Below are 20,282 nucleotides of genomic sequence, written 5' to 3'. Positions count from 1 at the left end.
CTGAAATTAACAGTATACATGATTCTTATTGCCCTTTTCTGTAATAAAAACAATGGCTTTGTGTTACTCATATATTTGTTGCCCCATACTTCAATACAATAACTCAAATACGGTAGAATAAGTGAACAATATAAAATTCTCATTGCTTTATAATCCAATAATCCTTGCTAACAGACAAACAAACAAACAAACAGACAGACCCCAATGAAAACATAACCTCCACCGTTCCTTGGCGGAGGTAAAAAGAAGGATCACTTGTAGACATACACCATGAAATATAGATGAGCGAGAAAAATGTAAAAAATAAATAAATAAAGGGTTCTGAGAGGATGGAGATTGAGTCGGAATTATTTGAGAGCAAACAACATCTTTTGCAATGTAAAAAGGGAACATTTGAGATGAGTTGAGAGCGACAGCAGTAGGAGGGAGAGTTCCGAGTCGAGGAAGGTACGGTACCTTGGTTGTCTAATGTGTTATGAGCCAGGTTCAGAGAGTGAATCACAGAAGCTGGGTTCTCTGACAGGGCCGATGCCATCTTCTGTGGAAAATCCCTAAAGATAAAAAAAAGTTAAAAAGAAAATTACATTCTATAGTCTTTTTTATGTGATAATTCACTTGCTCTCTAGAACACTGAGTAAATCCATTTGAGAGTTCCAATTCCCTCTTATGCAGGACAAAATTTACTTTGACAGCAACATGATTTCAAAGAAAGAGTTTTCACTTTAATAGGATTTTTTTATTGATTTCTAGTATGTTTATAAGTGTAAAGATGTACAGTGCTTTTGCCCTAATGTCAGCTGCCTTCAATCCTACAGAGGGTGGATCATAACAAGGCTGAGGGATGAATGGAAAGTTAAAGCTGAATAACAAAAAACTTCAGTCAAATCATTTTATTTAATAAAATGTATTGAAAGAATTATCACCTCATTCTGCAGCTCCCTTTACTCCTATAGAGCTTTTAGCATCTTTCAGCTTTGTTATTGCTTCATAACATTCACTGTATGCTTCCTGCTAATAATGAAATATGTTTATGTTTACGCATTTACGCATTTAAAAAATAAATGTCACATATCAACAAAACAAATATCACATGCAAACATAGTGAAAAGCTAGTGAATAACCAATCAGAAGAAGCAGATGATTCATTGGAGACTAAAGAAACAAATGAATTTTCTTAAAGGATCTTAAATTCTATCTAATCTTAAATGTGATTCTTTAAAACCCTATATTCATACAAGGAGAATATTTCACAGAGTGCCGTCCTTCAACAATACATATTCAGCATATAGCATATATCCTTGTATTTTTTTCCTCTCCTAGCTTTGGTGCAGTGCTTGTAAAAAACCTATAATAAAAATTGCCCTCTCTGTTGGAAGCAATTTAATACAAGGAACATAAAAAAACTTAGTAACTTCATTATTGCGCTAGATCAAGCAGAGATACAGGGACACATTTCATATTCATTAAGCTCTGTGTTGAAAACTAAATAACTTAGCTCCGTGTTTAATACATGTATGAATAGGTCTCAGTAAGTACTTTCACATGACACGTGTTAAAATTTACAGAAATAAAATTTTGGGTAAAAATACTTGAATTACTGCTGCGTAACACAGGGACTGAAAATGAACTTCCCCACTTTACACAAATGTACAAAACATGCTGTTCTCATAAGAAACTGGTACTAAATAAAACACAGGGCTTTAGCTATGATATTAAACTACAATTGTGATCAATATTGGAGAAATACGTTTAAAATGATAAGTTTTTATCAACACAAATATGTTGTGACACAGGGACAGAAGTTTGTACCTTTGTTCAGTATCAGAATAAAAGACTACTGGAACTAAAACACGACAAATATGCTAATAAACTTTTATTTAACATACATATTACAACTTTAGCGACACATACAGCTAATAACAGAGCATATTTGACTAATAATTTGATTGTACATAACCTTTCGATATTCTTGTACTGTTGAATAATTAGTTTCTACAGATTCAGACTTAAAATATCACTTATACAAAAAATATTATCATTAAAGTTAATAGTGCATTTACATATTTTAGTCCTTTTTAGGTTTCATTTTATATTGATTATATCTTTATATCTTTTTTTTCCACAAGTGATACTGAAATTTTGTAAACAGTTCTAGTGCTGCCACTAACGATACATTTTCAAACAATTAATCTTTCGACTAATTTTTCAATTAGTTAACTCTAAATGACTAATTTTTTATTATTATTATTATTATTATTATTATTTTTATATTTATTTATTTATTTTTAAATCAAGTGTTTGTTATTTTGTTGCGTTCATTTTATTTTCATTACAACTCAAGGGCCAAAGATAAAATGTCACCTGTACCATGACAAATGTAAACAACATAAATAACTTAAATATTACCAAGCAAAATATTACAAATTGGGATGTTTTCCACATAAGAACGGGGGCTGGGGGAGGGGGGAGGATGAACAGGTGCGCACAGATCCGCAGACCGGGGTGGGGTGAACCATAAGAGCGGGGGAATTAAACTTAAGACGCTTATAAGACGAGGGTCTCTCTGAGGTACTGCAGGCGCCAATGCGGCATGGATTCCCCAAGTGCCGCGGCCAAAAATAAATAAGCGGTCAATATTAAAACGACTTGTCAACTAAAAAAAAATGCCGTTGACTAATTTTCATGGTCAATTACATCGACTAAGTTGACTAATCGTGGCAGCACTAAACACTCCCATAAAATACAGATACATCTCAAAAAATTAGAATATCATCCAAAAGTTCAATATTTTTTGTCACTCGTTTCAGAAAGTGAAACCCACATTGATACAGTAATTCATGAAAAAGGAAGCCAAAAGTATTGAGTACATTGAAATGAATATACTTTTCAGAAGCCTGACATTTCTGTTGAAAATATCCTTTTTTGATTGATTTTATGCAATATTCAAATTTTTTGAGACACCGAATTTTGGCATTTCATTATCTGTAAGCCATAATCATCAAAGTTTAAAGAAATAAGGCTTGAAATATTTCACTCTATGTCTAATGAGTCTATATAATATATGGGTTTCACTTTCTGAAATAAGAGACAAAAAATATTGAACTTTTTCATGATATTCTAATTTTTTGACCTGCACCTGTAGAGTTCTTAAAATAAAAAATGATATGAGAAATTATAGGTGAAACTTTAGTTTTTGACACTGATGTTCCCCTTTGCTTGATCTGGCCCTATTACAGTACAATAAATCATAACTCAGGAAAGCCAGTACATTTCAATTAACACTTGATAAGGAAACTGCTCTGTTTAATGATACAAGCCACGCATGCAAGATAAAATGTCCAGAATTTCAATTGTGCTTCAGTGCTAAAGCAACATATTCTTCCCAGGCAGGTAGATCTGAGTTTTAGTGTTGAAAGAAGGGAGGATAAACCAAGTGAGTGGGAGGGAAAAAGGTGAGAGGAAGAATTGTAAAAAGGTCAAAACGGTGGAGGAGAGGCGAGCGGAGAGGTGAGATCAGCTGAGGTGAGTGGGTGAGAGGAAGGAAAGAGATGTGAGTGAGGTTGAGAGGATGCAGAGAGACGAGGGGGGGAGGAAAAACAGGAGGCAGCAGAAAGGACAAACAGAAAGGTGAAAGAGGTGAGAGTGAGTGGAGAGGAACAGGAAAGGAAATTAAATTAAACAAAGAGAGGTGGACAAGGTGATGGTGAAACCGGGCAGGAGGAAAACCTACGATTTGAGGCCTGCGTTCTCCAGAGTGAGCTCCTCCAGACTGTTGGACTTGCTGACTGTGTGCAGAACCTGGTCCACCACCTCTGACCCCTGGAAACAAACCAAACAACACCCGTGTTTGAAAATGCTCAAACCAATGACACAACCAGAAGCAGTGAGTCATGAACCACTTTTTTCTTTTTCACTCTCCTAATAGAACGATAACTCTCTCAGATGTGGTTTTTTTTTTTTCGGGGGGGGGGATCTTCTTTCTCTCATATCCACCAACATTGCTAAATCTTTTCTGTGTTCATGTGAGAAAGCTTTAAAATAATTACCAAATTAAGATAATTTCACATTTCATTTCACACATGAATATTTTTTAGAATAATCTGTTAAAGATTGCAAACATACAGAAGTTAATTCTTCTTGGTTGGACACTCAGAAGTCGAATGCATATTATGAATAGTTAATAGACTTCTATTATCTTAAATTACTGCATGAGGGTGAAACTTGACTCGATTTGCTTTTTTTTTCTCCAAAGTTGCTTCCTTAACTTCAAACTTTGATTTGTAATTTAGTGCAAGTTTTATACTTATTTTCAGTTCTTTTCATTGTCTCTAACTGTAGTACTGTTACACTACTTTTTGCTGAAAATCCCACAAATCAATGCCTTAACTTTAACATAATTACAGTTGGTATGTTAATATGATGTGCACAAATGTTGAAGATTATTCTTTTAGTTTAGCTATAGTTATTGCTGTGTAAATGTATATGTATAACAAAAATCACAATATATTGTACTACATTATATCAAAAAAGTAATGGCACATGTTCTCAGGTGTTTCATTGTTCAAAGGGGTCAGACTTACAAAGAATGATGACAAATGTCACGATTTTATGTTTGGATAAATATCACTGTAATACATGTTTCTATTTCATATTTAGGGTTACTTGTGTTTACATCATCATCTAAGAAACCCGAGATGATTCAAGGTTTATTTCTACGTAATTTATTGCTGTATGTTGTTTTATTTTAATTCTAATTGTTTAAAATGTTCTGCTTCTAGATTGCTTTTATGAGTGTCACATTCTGATCTTAAACAATCATTTCAATCCCTGCATCATTCCTTCTTTTCATATTCAATTGAGAATCCACAATCGGAAAATGAAAAAATGACTCATTTCAATATTCACGCACAAATCAAAAATCAAAAAAGGAGTTGTTTTTCATTCTTTAGATTGTACGCACAAACTAAAAATTGGAAATAAGTCAGGTTTCATGTTGACATTTTTGATATCCGATTTGGTATGTGCCAGAAGTTACCGACTTCTTCGTGTGTTGAGCTGGACAGTCATGGGTTTGCTAGTATTCCGCCTAATGCATTCTGCAGTAATGGAGAGTTTTGTTTTATTCAGAGGAAGCAAATGCGTTACTCTCAAGGAGGACGACATGACAACTGAAAAAACCAGTAGGATCTTCCAGGTATTGTTGTTTTGTCTAATACAGTGTGGCCATGTTAGCCAATCTAAGTAGAAGCCAGTCAGTAACATGCGGGTCATACCAAATCGGATATCAAAAATGTCAACATGAAACCTGACATTTGGTCCATTTGCTGATTTCCAATTTTTAATTTGTGCGTGCAATCGAAAGAATGAAAAACAGCTTGTTTTTTGATTTGTACCAGAATAATGAAATAAATCATTTTTTCATTCTCTGATTGTGGATTCTCAATTGAATATGAAAAGAACGAATGACACACAGATAAATTTCAAACCATAAGTAATCTGTAATCACCTGGAAGAAAATCAACCTTTACCTTAAAATGAATAATGAATTGACGTTTATCGCGATAATTAACAACTGACTTAACCATTTTTATTATGATATTTGAAACCATCAAAAATAGTCCTACAAGCTGTTGGTGTGATATTATATTACATTACATTACATTGTATTACATTGTATTATATTATGTTATATTACTGTCAGTTTGAAGACCTAACGGCTTCACATAAAGCAGTTATTTCACTTTATATTCTTCAACTTGTTTGTTGATTTTTACATTGAGTTTTATATATGTTTGTGCATCACAGAATATTGTGTCTTGTTTAGGACAGATTAAAAGGAGAGGCATCAGAAATCTCTAAACAGAGGTTCCTGTGAAAGAAATACAAAGTGATTCAATAAAGTAAATTCTGTTTGAAGAAAATCAAGCATAGAAATCAATCAAGAGAAAGATAAAACTGATTTGTAGTCTACATCTGGCAAGGGAGTTTATTAGTGAAAGGATAAAGAGGATAGTTACTATTCGCATGTCTTTGCAGTACAGCTTGGTGAACCAGGTGTTGTATGCAATGGATGCCACAATAACCGCCAAGTCCCTGGAATGAATACACACACACACGCACACACAAAACAAATTCTTAAATTAGAAATCTCCATCTGCTCAAAAACCATTTGATGTCATTTACCCATAAATTTTGTATCATCATGGGCCAAACTTTTTCTTTGCTCTCAGTTTCGTAGCAGCAGTTCATCATTGTGACAGGGAGAACACTATGGGTAGAGCTGCTTTCAAAAAGATGAGTGATATTACAGCCCTACTGAGGAGAAGATGCAGCAAATCAGAAAAAAAAAAGAAAAAGAATAGAGAGTGATGTAAAGATCAATAGCTAGGTCAGTGGATTATTCAGTAAAGCCACAGTTTGATCCCGGCTACATACCTCAAACATTACTACAATCACTGCTACACAAACAGACACAAAGCCCACAGACAGTCCTATTTGTGGGCAAAAAAAAAAGAAAGTGAGGGGAAAAAGAGGAGGGGAGAGTTTTAGAATCCTCCAAGGTCCAACTAAAGCCACACTGCTGCTACACCTGCTATACATCATCTGACAAACAAGCAGCTACTGAGATGGGGTTGCAACGAGAAAGAGAAAAAGCCCAGAGAGAGAGAGCGAGAGAAAGGACGGAAGGAAGGATGGTGAGATGGTGAGAAAATACAAAGTAAAAGAAAAAGAGAGGAAGAAAGGGAGTGTAATCTAGCCAGGGAGGGTCCTGTGCCAGTAACTGCAGTAGCCAGGACATTACAGTAAATCTCATAGGAGTAAAATGGCTACAGGCTGTGTTCCTTTTTCATTACAGTGCCAGCCATTAGACCAGGCCATTCTGACTTCCACAGCTGAGCCTGTATGTGTATGTGTATGTGTGTGTGTGTGTGCCTGTGACGCACATGTCGGGATTCATCACCGACACTGACTGTTGATTCATGTTATGACAGCAGGACATGTCACTGCCCTCTATGATGTCTCACTCAGTCATACAGTGGGCTGGTGTTTGTATGTCGTCTTGTACTCGTACACTTGTAGGCTTTGGGAACCATGTAATGAGGCCATGTGGGCACAGCAGGTCAATCTGTCACCGTTTACTTTGAATTACGCAAGCGAGTATTTTTTATATCAATGTTAATATTGAGAACATGATCATGGCAGAGGGACTGGAATTACACATAGAGCTGACGGTTCATTCAGAATTTAAGTTAATACAGATCAGGGTCAGGTCAGGCGCATACAGTACAAAAAATTATTAGACCATCAAAAGTCATCAGAAGCAATGGTTATGCAATCAAGTACCAACTCCTGTGTGTATCATGTGACTAAAACAGACACAAAAGAAACATGGAATGCCTAAAAGCACTTTTTTTGGCAGTACAATGCCATAGATATTGATGTAAGAACTGAAGTGATTTTGGTTATTATCAAGAAAACCATGGAAACTGGATAGATATCAGTTCTGAAATTAAAATCTTATGAGCTATTTTTGTTGTCATTATACTTGTCCAAACAAATGTACCTTTAGTTGTACCAGGCATTAAAATGAACAAGAAATTGAGGACAACAAGGGTGGTCTAATATTTTTTTCTGTATTTGGACAACACAAATGTTGCCTCTGTACACAGGATAAAGTGTGGACTTGGATGAACAAAAGTACTGTATGAACCATTTAGAAATTACAATAATTTTGAAAAGGTAGTCTCTCCATTATCAGAGGTTCAGAAGTAACAGTACAAATGAGCGACAAGCAGGTTCAAGGCCTGTTAACCAGGTTATTTTTTACCAAACCAAGGAGGTGAAAGTCTAGAGTCTACATGTTGAATTTGCATTTGGTAGCTGTTGGCTGGAATTCTCAATATATATTTGTACGGAGGAAAATTACAATATTTGTGTCACTATCCAAATACGTACGAGACAATACGACAATAAATGGCTGGGTTTTTTTCTTCTTTTCTAACTCTGTGAGGAAATATTGCATTTTTCATCTGACTTCCTAATACTTGTGTGTAAATTATTTTCGGAATGGCCTAAAAGGGGCCAAATCTTGTACATTTGAGAGATTGGCACCGGTTCACTTAAAGGGGTCATATTTTGTTAAATCTACTTTTATTAGTCTTTATTTGTTTATTTGGACCCTAATAGTTCAAAAAGTTTGAATTTGAACCCTCCAGGTGCTGCAAAGCTGTCTTTATATTCATTCCAGCAAAAACTGAGTGGACTTCTACAACTTGTTTTAATTCCTTCTTCATTTGTTACGTTTTTATAACTTGCTACATCATGACATTTGCACATATAAGGTCAAGACTTCCCACGAACATTTCTCAGAGTACGCAATAATTGTTTAGCAGCAGCAGCAGCTGCGGTAAAAACTGAAAATATGTCCCAACTTTGAGCCAATTACCTAAAATGTTCAGTTGTTGGTCATATTAACGAACACAAGTGGCTGAACGGGACAGAAAGCACAGCCAACAACCTGGAGGGGGCGGGCTATGAAGTGGCTTATTTGGATTTAAAGGACCAGTGCTCAAAATGACCTTTCTGGTGTCATTAGTCAGAAATAGGGTTGAAGATGGACCTGTGGAGTTGAATTAATGAAGAATTCAGACCCAAGCAGAGTATTTACAGTTTATGTAGACCACAGGGAAATGGTTTAAAATGCATAATTCCATTTACAAAAGCAAAATATCATTCCTTTAAACATATTTCTTCAGGCACACTCATAATTCTGTCAATGCAAACGCCCATATGTACGATTCCACATTTCGCTTACTCTGACTGCACATGTGAACACATTCACCGAAGCAGGGATATACAAAATTATCTGGATTTACAACCTGTCATGTCCAGTAAAAGCCGCATGTTTTCCATATCTTATAATACGGATTAAAATAAATTCTTAAAACCGGCTAGAAAACCCTTTAGGCTCCGACCTTTATTACAAGCCCACGATATGCACAACTTTAAACCCTTTATGATTTAATATTTCAAAAGCAAACCAGCAATGAGAATACCCTGAGGTGGTACTGGAGAAAAAGTCAAGAGGTCAAGAAATCCAAACGGTTAATTTCCCTGGAAGTAACACTGTGGCTGGTAAGTCTAATGCCAATAAGTTGGGTAGATGTGAAAGATTCTTTGGTGTAAAGTTGGGTAAAGGTCATTTGCGTGTGAAAAAAATTCTTCTGGGGAACAGAAACATGCTCCGTTCATAAATTCATGCGATTTACCCATGAACATTTAAACCAGTGGTTCCCAACTTTTTTTAGCTCGTGACCCCATTTTAACATCAAATTTCTGCCGACCCCAGACATTCAAAACAGACTTTTTTTTTGCTAAAATTAATTTGTTTTTGATCACGTCATAGTTTGCTATACTATGTTGCAAATAAATGTTAATTTTAGACGACATTTAGTCTATATAATGTATATGATTATAGATGGAGGCAGAAACACCAGGTGTAGATTACTGCACAAAGTGAGAATTTTATTTTCCTTAGTCAGGATATGTACAGTCAGTCCAGCTTGGATTTACAAGGCTGACAATTAATACTGAACAAACAATAATTCAAACTATGAATTATGAAAGACCCGCAGCATCTTAAACCGACTACAATGAACATTTGAAAGATAAACAGTACCACAGTGCTTCAGTTTCAGCTTCACAGTTTGTCATGTCTTTTAGGTATTGTGATTGCCTCTGTCGACTCATCATATATTTTCATTAGTAATTTTTTTTTCTTTGTTTTTTTTTTTAAATTTTAAATCAGTTACTAGAAATTTCAGGCAACCCCATTTGAATTCCAACCGACCCCAAGGTTGAAAAACACTGAGTTAAAGTTTCTTATTGTAGTTTTAGTTAAAAGTTTACAAAGGGCTCAGAAACAGTTAATCTATCAAACCAGTGCTTAAACCTGGAGCATATGATGAGAGGTCAAACATGGGTTACTACGGTAATACAACTCAGAGAAAAGTTGAATTTTTAAGTTGTACATTCATGGTAAATCTAAACCTGTGCAAAATATGACAGCTTCAGTAACAGCAACAGCTAAGAAAAATAGGTGCAATCCTGATTTACTAACAGCCGAAACTTGCAAAGCTGCAAAGTTTGTAAGAGTTCGACACCGTACCCTGTCTAGTACTTATTTGTGAATATATTGGCTGGTGTTTGTGTGTTGCTATAAACACAAGGGAGTAACTGTCAAACCAAGTGGTGCCCCAAGAACTTCTCTGGGCAGTAAGGCATAACATTTTTTTTTCTCCATCACACACAAACAAACATCAATGTATGCATGCACAAAGTCTCTTGTGCTTAATGTAAATACACACTCAGTCCCCTCTCCAACATGTCAGCCTGCAGTGGCCGTTTTCCAGGTCAGACAACAGCCGTCAAAGATAGCCAGCCTGTGTGTCTGTGTGTGACAGGGATGACTCAGAGAAACTAAGACAGACTAAATGAGCTGGGGTAAAGAAAAGGAAGAGGATACAGGAAGAGGATACCGAGAGGATGAGACAGGGCTATGGATGAAGGTGTCCGCTTTCAGTCGGGAGGAATGAACAGCGACTGTGTTTGGATGGACAGCAGTCAGCAGAAAAAGCATCATGCTGTCACTCGTGGTAACAGCAGACATGCTCAATCAGGGGAGACGGTGGGAATGGAAATGTGAAAGGACAAGTGAGGGAGGTAAAGAGTAATGCACCGCAAATAGCCTGTGGCATATGATCTTGGAGAAACCCATTCTTGGATCCTTTCTTCAGTGTTTTGCTCCATGTCTTTTCTCCATCTGGCTGGTTTGCTTGTTGCACTTTTTTTTTTTTTGTGCGTGTGTGGGAATCTTTATGTGCTTTTTTGTCAAAACTTTGCTTTCTCTCCCAATTTCCATGTCACACAACCTTACTAGAAGAGCAGGATCTTTAGTGCTGGATTACAAGCTCTAGGGAACAATAAATAGGATTAAAAAAAAAAAAAAAAAAAAAATCAGCATGGGCCAGCAGCTTCCCTGCAAAGCCCCTCTCTTTATGACACACTAAATATAAATCGCAGGAAAAACAACAGCGATGCAGTGATTTCACATTTTCTCTCAATTTGAAAGACATTAATATATTCATGAGTTGCTGCAGCAATCATGCTTCCATGAATGGCCTTTTGATTTACCAGCATAGGATGGCTCCTCTCAAGTGATGAGATATATACATTTTTAAGTCTGACTGTAACCCCTCCTCATCAGGATGTTAACAGACAGTGGAGTAGAAGAAAAAATTTTTTACAGGCCTTGGACTTTTCTAAAGGACAAAACGCTCCTCAAACTAAAGACAAGGAAGCTACATATAATCCTCCATTTGCATGTCATCTGCCAGATCTTTTTAAGATCGGCAGCACTCAAGCGACAAGCAGAGCCTTTTTGAATGTGCCTCGAAAAAAAGGAAGGCACAAAGGGAAAAATAAGACACCAGCAGGGAGCTACAGGAGAAGGCATATGGTACTGTACAGCTGCTTAAGGCCTGCATTCTGCCTCTGACAAGCACATCTTTCCTCTTTCTATGATCTACATAAACTTCATACAAAACATAGATGAAGTGAGCCGGAGAGAGAAGAGACAGTCCTCAACATTTCTTCTGGGAAGGGTCCTGTTAGACAAATACCCACTCTACTTCAAATGTAGATGTGCATTTTCACTTTTATGTATCGAACTACTTCTTCTGGGGATGAAGTAGTTCGATACAACTCCTGAAATATGAAAACCTTGCAAGACAAAGCCTTAAGGGGATACTGTAGTGTGTGATCACGTTTTACATCATCACTCAAGCAGAAACATTAACAAAGGGGAGTGTATGGCTTTGTAGCAAAGTAGCTATCCAGATAACATGCAATGCACTATTTTATATAAGGTTTAACCAGGTCTGATCTGGTTCGGAAAAAAATATTGTCATCCAGCACCTTTTTCATCTTTAAAGACCAATGACGACTGCAGTAAAAGGCCTGGCAAAAAATATCCTGTTCAGTGTTCTGCACTTCTGTACAAGATAACTAATTTTTAGTCCAACAGCCCAAAAGGGTCCAATGGACTATTAGTATTAGTTGTTAGTTAATTTTTCAAGAATCTTCTCCGAAACAGTCAGTCACAATGACTTGATATTTGTTATGGAACATGTTTGTGGTCAGGTCTACCAAGTTTGTTCAAAGAACTGAGAAATATTGATTTTGTTTTTTTTAATTTTTTTGAATCTTTGAAATTTTAAAAATCCCGATTGAAATTTTCCCATTATAAACCAAAGTGCTATAACTTGAAAACAGGTGAAAATGTTCATAGAATTACTATTGGCAATAGGTAGGAAGTCACATATGGGCTTTCATTTGGTGCCAAGACCTTTGACCTTGAAAAGTTAAATGAACATCAATTAATGCCTTTAAATATGTTGTTGGACTACAGGACCCTTGATCCTATTATCTTTTTTTGTTTACAACCTTTTTCAGAAAATGACAAATGCAGTTTAACCCATAAAGACCCAAACATCCACCGGTGACCAAAACCATCCATTGCTCTAAAATGTTTAATACCTATTGCTCTACTAGGTGAATCAATACATGTAAATAGTTGGTGTAAAATGCAGTTTGTCATCTTTTCATGTTCATCAGATATGACCCATTTGGATGTTCAGAGGCTCCACAGTTACCGTGGAAACACCATCATCATCTACATCATCAATTCACCGGTAAAATCCATGGAGTTTAAGAAATGACAGTGGATAAAGACACTTGTTTTATGTCCAGTTATTGATATATTTGCTGAAAAAGTCACTTTTTTCAGTTTTGCCTGTTTCTGATATAATAACCCTCAACTTTAATCTGAGCTGTAATGAATGTCTACATGATCAGTGAATTAAATATTGGAAAATACCTGATTTTCACTGAGACAAATGCAAAATACAGAGGATAATAATACAATAAGCAGTGATAAATCACTTAAGAAGGGATCAATATAGAAAAAATTCATTTGAGAACTGTCAAAAAAGTAGCGCTGGGTCTTTATGGGTTAAGATCTAGTTAGAGCAGACATTCATAATTATGTGAAAACACATTTGCTGGCTGATTATTATTGTAACCTTGTGTTTTTCTGACTTCCTAGTTTGAGCATTTTGTTTTTGCAACGTGCAGCTTTCATGAATACAATTGAGGTTAGCAGAAAGTATTTTATTATTACTTTTAAAAGTGTAGACCTCTTGATCAAAGGACAGAACCACCTTAACCCACATACCACATTGTGACAAATTAGGCGAGTGTGTTCGGACAACTTCAGTCCAGGCTGTAAGGTTTCCATTAGAGGTTATTGGTTCCATTTTATAGCTTTGTTACAATGTGATCAATACAGTACTCTCACAAAAGCATGAATGAAGTTAATGCGACTATATGAAATGTCTTATTAATGTTATGAGATCTACTTTGTGATATATAACCCTTGTGTGTTCTTCTACAGTGTGTGTCTGGGTGTGGTGGATGGAGTCTCCTGATTGGGCCGTCATAAAAGCCCCAGCTGACCATTGTCACCCAATATCTCCTCTGCTATTCCCAATTTGCCTGCCAGTCAGGCCTGACCCATGAAAACCTGTTCGCAGCCAAGATGCAAATTGTAAATAGTGTGTAAAATTCAGAGCAATGTAAACTTAAATTGTAAATACAGTCACGGAAAATATTATTAGACCACCCTTGTTTTCTTCAATTTCTTGGTCATTTTACAACTCAAGATACATTTGTTTGGACAAATATAATGATAACAACAAAAATAGCTCATAAGAGTTTAATTTCAGAGCTGATATCTATCCATTTTCCATGGTTTTCTTGATAATAACCAAAATCACTTCAGTTCTTACATCAATAGCTATGGCATTGCACTGACAAAAACAGTGCTTTGAGGCATTCCATGTGTTCTTTTCTGTCTGTTTTAGTCACATGATACACACAGGAGTTACTACTTGATTGCATAACCATTGTTTTTGATGACTTTTGATGGTTTAATGTCTAATGATGGTCTAATGTGCGACTGTAGGATTGTCACAGTGTTAGAAACCACAAAGTAGGAAGCAGAAGCCGACTTTTCTCCATTTTTTTGACTTAGGCATTTTAGTTTCGTCATCTGTTTGCTTTATTTGTAGAAGATATTCATTGCTTTTAGTGACTTTAGGTTTGTTGTTCTTTGCTATGACTTTACAACTAACAATGTTGTGAAGATTGCGTTCTTGGACGTGGCAACAGAGAAAAGCACTACACATGCTATGCCTCACACAAAGTAATGTTAGCCTCAAGTCCTGTCAAAATCTATTTAACGAACATTACGAGGCTATAATCAATTTGTATTTTCAACTTTTTTAAAGGGCTTGTGGAAACCTTGCAATAGTTTGTGGGTGTCAAGTGCAGAGGTCAGTAAACAGCCAGTTGCAGCTGATGCAACTGAACTGACAAGCTTGAAACAAAAACTGACTTAATTCCATTGACATATCTAATTACATGCATCCTGTTCCCCCAGTGTCAGCGCAAAGAACTTGAATACATGCTCAAAATCAGCCCTGCCACATTTACGTGGCTCCATTTCAACTCCAATGTGCTGAAGTACAAAGCCAATAAACAAGCACCCTGACTACAGTGTTTATTGTTGTGGGCTAAGTTCAGCATAAGTTAATTGTGTCTTTCCAATTAGCGCACAGTTATGAGCCTTGGTGTAACTATAAAGTGAGTAAAGCTATGTCACCTGCTGTCAAGATGGCTGAAATCCAATAAGTTAAACTCTCTGTTGTCTTGAGAGTGGTAGATGGTATCAACATCCTGGAACAGAAACAGAACAAAACCAAAAAAAAAAAAAAAGAGAGAGAGAGAGAGATAAAAGATGAGAAATAAACAACCTGATATAGAGGGAGAGATACAGAATAACAACATATAAAGTGGTTTAAAAACCAATGTAAGCACAACAAACAAAGGCACATCTTGTAGTCTCCTCACCCACTGCACTTCTTCTTTGCAGCCAATTCCGTTATAGTCGCAAAGAGCTGCATACGTCTCAGAAAAACCTCCTGGAAGACAGATGGGGAGACAACAAATCAATCCAAACCAGACCATAAGAGATTAGAAATGGTGAAGACAGTATAAAGCAGAGCAGAGGACATATGACGGGTTGAAAACGAGCGAAGGGATGCAGACCAGAGATGAAAGAGGAAGTCAGGAGGGGAGAGGCAGCGATAGTAAGCAGAGAGAAAGAGATTAGCTGTAAATATTGAGGTGAGATGAAAGTATTGCACCATGAAAGCGCTCTTCTTGTAGATTAATAGGATTACAGGCAGAAAGGAAGTGTATCCAGCAACTTTGGTCTTCTGACCCACTTACAGATGAGTCTCCAAAATGATGTGGTGTGAGTCAGAGATCTGGCGAGTGGACGGACACTGAAGTACACTCCTTTATGCTTTTATGTTTGCCAATGATGAACACAGGTACTGTACTCACCACAGGTTTTCTGGTGATCCAGTGATGATTCAGAATTTGGTGAAAACTTCTGATTACCATCGGCTAGATCACCCTCGGCTCGACAGATAGGAGGACTGAAAAAAAGAGAAAAGTTTATGATATATTGTTGGTTAGTAGTGAGCCAGGACCGTAATGAGATGACCCCTGAGCTAAAAAAAAAAAAAAAAAAAAAAAAAGTTACAGGTGGAGGCAAAAATTGGAGGGTAAATATTACGCTTTTTCCTCCCTCAGCTGCTACTGAAGTCCCCTTAAGCAAGGCACTGAACTCCCAGCTGCTTAAATAGGACAGTACATTGCCCAAGAGACCAACGATGCACTTGCACTGGGCTGCTCCAAGGTGTGAATGCCTAAATGAATTTAAAGTTCACCCTCACTATCAGCACTCCTGCAAGACACAGTTATAGATAAATCTGTAAGACGACTGAAAACACATTTGTCTTACAAAATTAGCCAATGCCTTACAAACAAAATCCAGCTGCATAATGTTTTTTTTAGTTGATTACACTGTCTTATTTACATTGGCGAGATGCAAATTTGCAGTCGACTTATTTTTTTATTCACTGTAGCAGCTCCAGTCGAAATTAAGATGGAACTTGAATGCATGCAATATCAAAACTGCTTATGATATTGCTTTGCTAGTGAATAAATAAAAATGTAAACTGTAAAATTGGATACCAGGGATGCTGTTTGAAGCTACCATCGTTCCCTGCTGCAATTATAGAAAAAGAGTGAATATTGCTCTTTCAAATTTCCCTTCGACAAAATTATGTGGTAAGCTGAAAAGAGTGAGGACAGGGATCATAAAGTAAATACAGTGTTCGTACATAATACTGTGCTGTACCTGGTTTGGCTTTTTGATAGGATTACACCACTATACTGTTGCATTCAACACACACCGTCCTTAATCCCATTTGTCAACAAATCAGACACACAACACCTATCCACATCCGTGACCTTAATCCCCACCTTATCTCGAGAATCATCATCCGCCCCTAGAGCGTGTGCGTTATGTGCGCTACTGTGGACGCGTTATCATGATGCTATCTGCATTATGTACTTCAATAAAGCGGCACCAATCAGTTACAGGGCTGCGCAATCAAACCCTCAAACAACAATTTCCCTCCCTCTGTTTTTCCTTCCCTCCTTCTCCTCTTTAAATGTTCTCACTAGAAGCAATCATCTGCCGTGGCTCTAATGGAAAAGAGCCATTCTGAAATATGATAGAGTGTGGAGATAGCCTTGTCTAGGTCAATAGCTGGAGCACAGTCAATCCCATTGCTCTTCGAAATTGTGGATGAGACCGAGGGAGGGGAACGCATTCTAGTTTTCTTGTGTGCTCAGCTGAATAGTCACATGACCACGGGACAAAAACTGTTAGGGCTTGAACTTGACTCTTTAGATTAGTTTAAAGTGCACCTGCTTACGACATTAATTGTGCTTTGTGTATTACTTGCAAGCAAGAGAGGCACAAATTCAGTAAAAAAAAAAAGAAAACTAGAAAAGCACTCACAGTGCAGACCTCAGTCAAGGCAGCCCCCCCCCCCCGCCGATCACCACCAAAATTAATAATTTGTTCTTTATGCTATTATCAACATTTCCAGAAAATTTCATCAAAATCCTTCCCTAACTTTTTGAGTTATCTTACTAACAAGAACGACAAACAAAAAAATCTGATCTTTTGAAACAGCTAGCAATGAAAATTCACTACGGCACAGGTGTCAAACATGTGGCCTGAAGGCCAAATCCAGCCCGCTAAAGTAAAAAACATAGATATTAACTTCATTTGAGTTCAGGTTCCACATTCAGACCAATTCAATCTCAAGTGGGTCAGATCAGCAAAATATTTTCATAATAATCTTTAAATACTCAAAACTTCAATTTTTTCTCTTTGTAAATGTAAATATTTTCACATATTTACACTAAAACTAAGCATAATTTCACAAAAAAATGTGAATAATCTGAACAAATATGAAGAACCTGAAATGTCTTAAGAGAAGTAAGTGCAATTGTATCAATATTCTGCCTGATACTAAATGTTTTGTGTATTTGTAAATCCACTGTGATCTGTAAGTTATAATGAACATGTGGAAATGATAAACTGAAGCAAAATATTGTTAAATTACACTTATTCTTTCAATTTGTTCATGTTATTCACATTGTTTGAAAGGATAGTTCGTAGATGTAAAAATTTTTCATTGTTTGATTTTACTTTTTTCGCTAAAATATAGAGAAAAGTTTGGAATTGACATTATTTATATATCATTATGTTATTATTTTACTGGTTGGGTCCACTTCAGATCAAATTTAGCTGAATGGGGCCCCTGAACTAAAATGAGTTTGACATCCCTGCACTACAGGAACCTTTCAAGTGTACACTTCCAGTCAAGTGGTTAAACATTCTGATTCTCAGTTAGAACAAGTGAATTTGTGCCACACACTGCTTTTACTACATAAACTGCTTTAAAAAGAAAAGGCCAACATGATGCCCTCAGGTAACAGCCTACTCAATGTCAGCTGGCTAATTTAATCCCAGTGATTGTTGGGTGTTAAAGTCTGCTCTGACACAGAAAGGGGTTGTATGCAAACTACTGCAAAACCAATAATGCATTTGGCTGCTGAGGAGGAGAGCTCCCCAAAAGAGAAGCTGCCAATTTGCCAACGCACTGTCAACTACGGTTAACAGTGGCCAACTTGTCTTTGTCTCTCAGTAAACAAACAAACAAACAAACAAAAAAAAACCAGAAAGACTTGTTCCTTTGCTCGAGGCCAAAGTAGTTGGTGATGCTTACGCATAAATGGAATTGTTGAAGACTCGGGACAGAGCGTAGTTGATATGGTTGACCATGTGATCCAGTTGGTCCTGGCTTTGCAGTCTCAGAGAGTAGGTGGTCTTGTCTGTATCGATAACAACCTGTAGTACAGACAAGAGAGTTTTTCACAGTAACATTGTGAACTTCTAGAACTGTATGAAGAGGGGAGAAACTGGACTCCAGCGTGTTACCTGGTGTTCTGGATAAGTGTTCATTGCCCGGATTTCCAAGAAGTTGAAGGTGACCTCCATCTGAAAACACCAGAGAAAAATCACGCATGACATGTAGATTTAAAAACTATTTACATTGCATTTTTTACAACATACATCTCAGATTTAGTCATAGATTGTAAATTGCTTAAGGAGGTCATATGATGCATGAGAAGTGAAGTACATTTAAGCTGTAAATCAACCACCAAGTTATCCAAATGTAGGAAACATGAAGGCAATAACAAAGGGTGTCTGTGGAAAGAGGGACTATAACCACGATAAGGACTACAATCGGTTTCATTTCATTAAATACGTCTCAACTGAGTTTTTGAACTCTATTAAAATTCTGAAAAAAAAAAAAAAAAAAACTCTGATGATATCCAAGTCTATCATATCTGGCTGGATGATAACACAGTGGTAACTTTAAGAATCTAGTCTGTTTAACCCATAAAGACCCAGCGCTACTTTTGTGTCAGTTCCCAAATGAATTTTTCTCTCTATCTAACCTTTCTTAAAAGAATTCTCATCATAGATTATATATTATCCTCTGTATTTTGCATTTTTTTCAGTCAAAATAAGGTATTTTCCATTATTTTATTTCCTAATCATGGAAATGTTCATAAAAGATCAGACTAAACTTGAGGTTTAATACATGAAAAACAGAGAAAGCTGAAGGAAAAAGTGACTTTTCAGTAAAAATATATCATTAACTGAACATAAAACAAGTGTGTCCATCCACTGTCATTGATCCAACTCCATGGGTTTTACTGGTGAATCAATGTTGTAGAAGATGACGGTGTTTCCACGTTCACTACGGAGCTTCTGAACGTCCAAATGGGTCAAATCTGATGACCATGAAAAGATGACAAACTGTATTTTACCCCAATTATTGACATGTATTGATAGGATTAGCGGATCAACAGGTATTAAACAGTTTAGATCAGTAGATGGTTTTGGATATTTGGGTCTTTAGGGGTTAACCAATAAAATAAAACGTTGGAATGTTTTACTGAGTTTCTATAATTTAATTTTACTCTATGATTTTATACTCTATGTTGCAAACAAATATTAATCATAATTATTCTGAGTGTTGGTGCTCTGGATTTCTGAAGTGTTTATCACAACAAGTAAGGAATTATGGTGGTATGAACATTCTTAAGACAGCATTTTGTGCAATATTGTGCAACCATAAGTAAATGAAACAGATGCATTTATTTAAACGCTAAATGTGGTCAGTACATAGAAACTACTGCTGACTTGTTAGGGGAAATAATCTACAAACTTGCAAATGAACTCTACACCAACTTCACCATGATGAATTAACATGACCACAGAGTTCTACTGCAGAAAACAACAAGATAGATTAACTTAACAAGAATACAGTTTAATTAATCTGCTTTCATCATTAATCATGTGTCACTCTCACCAGAAGTACTTATCATCACATACTTAAAAGTCTAATTAACAACTTGCTATGTTGTTTGACACCTTCTTTTTGTGCTCTGTTGGATCTTATTCAGTGATGATGCCATAGCTCTAGATCTCTGCGGTTATTTCAAGTGGACACGGGAATTATCCTTAAAAAACTACCCTTGTTACACCTGCCGCTTCATCTTCACAGTCATTATAATCGTTAACATCACTGCCTATGTTCTAAAACACATGATCCCAGTCATTATCCTTATCTCTCCTCTCCTGTTCTAAGAGTCTGCAA

At 36.5% G+C, this 20,282-nt stretch overlaps 1 protein-coding gene across 8 annotated transcripts in view; it reads right to left on the bottom strand.

Annotated features, from left to right (window-relative positions):
* The window catches only part of carmil3 (capping protein regulator and myosin 1 linker 3), a 116,801-nt gene that overhangs the window by 80,608 nt on the left and 15,911 nt on the right, over nt 1–20,282 (bottom strand). For all 8 annotated transcript variants that reach the window (XM_030160940.1, XM_030160938.1, XM_030160945.1 and 5 more), the window contains exons 4-11: nt 18,551–18,610; nt 18,339–18,460; nt 15,529–15,623; nt 15,031–15,101; nt 14,783–14,856; nt 6,018–6,093; nt 3,731–3,819; nt 457–551 (exon numbers count right to left, since the gene is read on the bottom strand). In XM_030160940.1, the coding sequence (XP_030016800.1) occupies nt 457–551; nt 3,731–3,819; nt 6,018–6,093; nt 14,783–14,856; nt 15,031–15,101; nt 15,529–15,623; nt 18,339–18,460; nt 18,551–18,610 (682 nt within the window). The remainder of the gene's footprint in view (nt 1–456; nt 552–3,730; nt 3,820–6,017; nt 6,094–14,782; nt 14,857–15,030; nt 15,102–15,528; nt 15,624–18,338; nt 18,461–18,550; nt 18,611–20,282) is intronic.

Source organism: Sphaeramia orbicularis, chromosome 17, assembly GCF_902148855.1.
Source record: "Sphaeramia orbicularis chromosome 17, fSphaOr1.1, whole genome shotgun sequence".
NCBI lineage: Eukaryota > Metazoa > Chordata > Actinopteri > Kurtiformes > Apogonidae > Sphaeramia > Sphaeramia orbicularis.
This window is presented reverse-complemented; position numbering and strand designations above follow the sequence as displayed.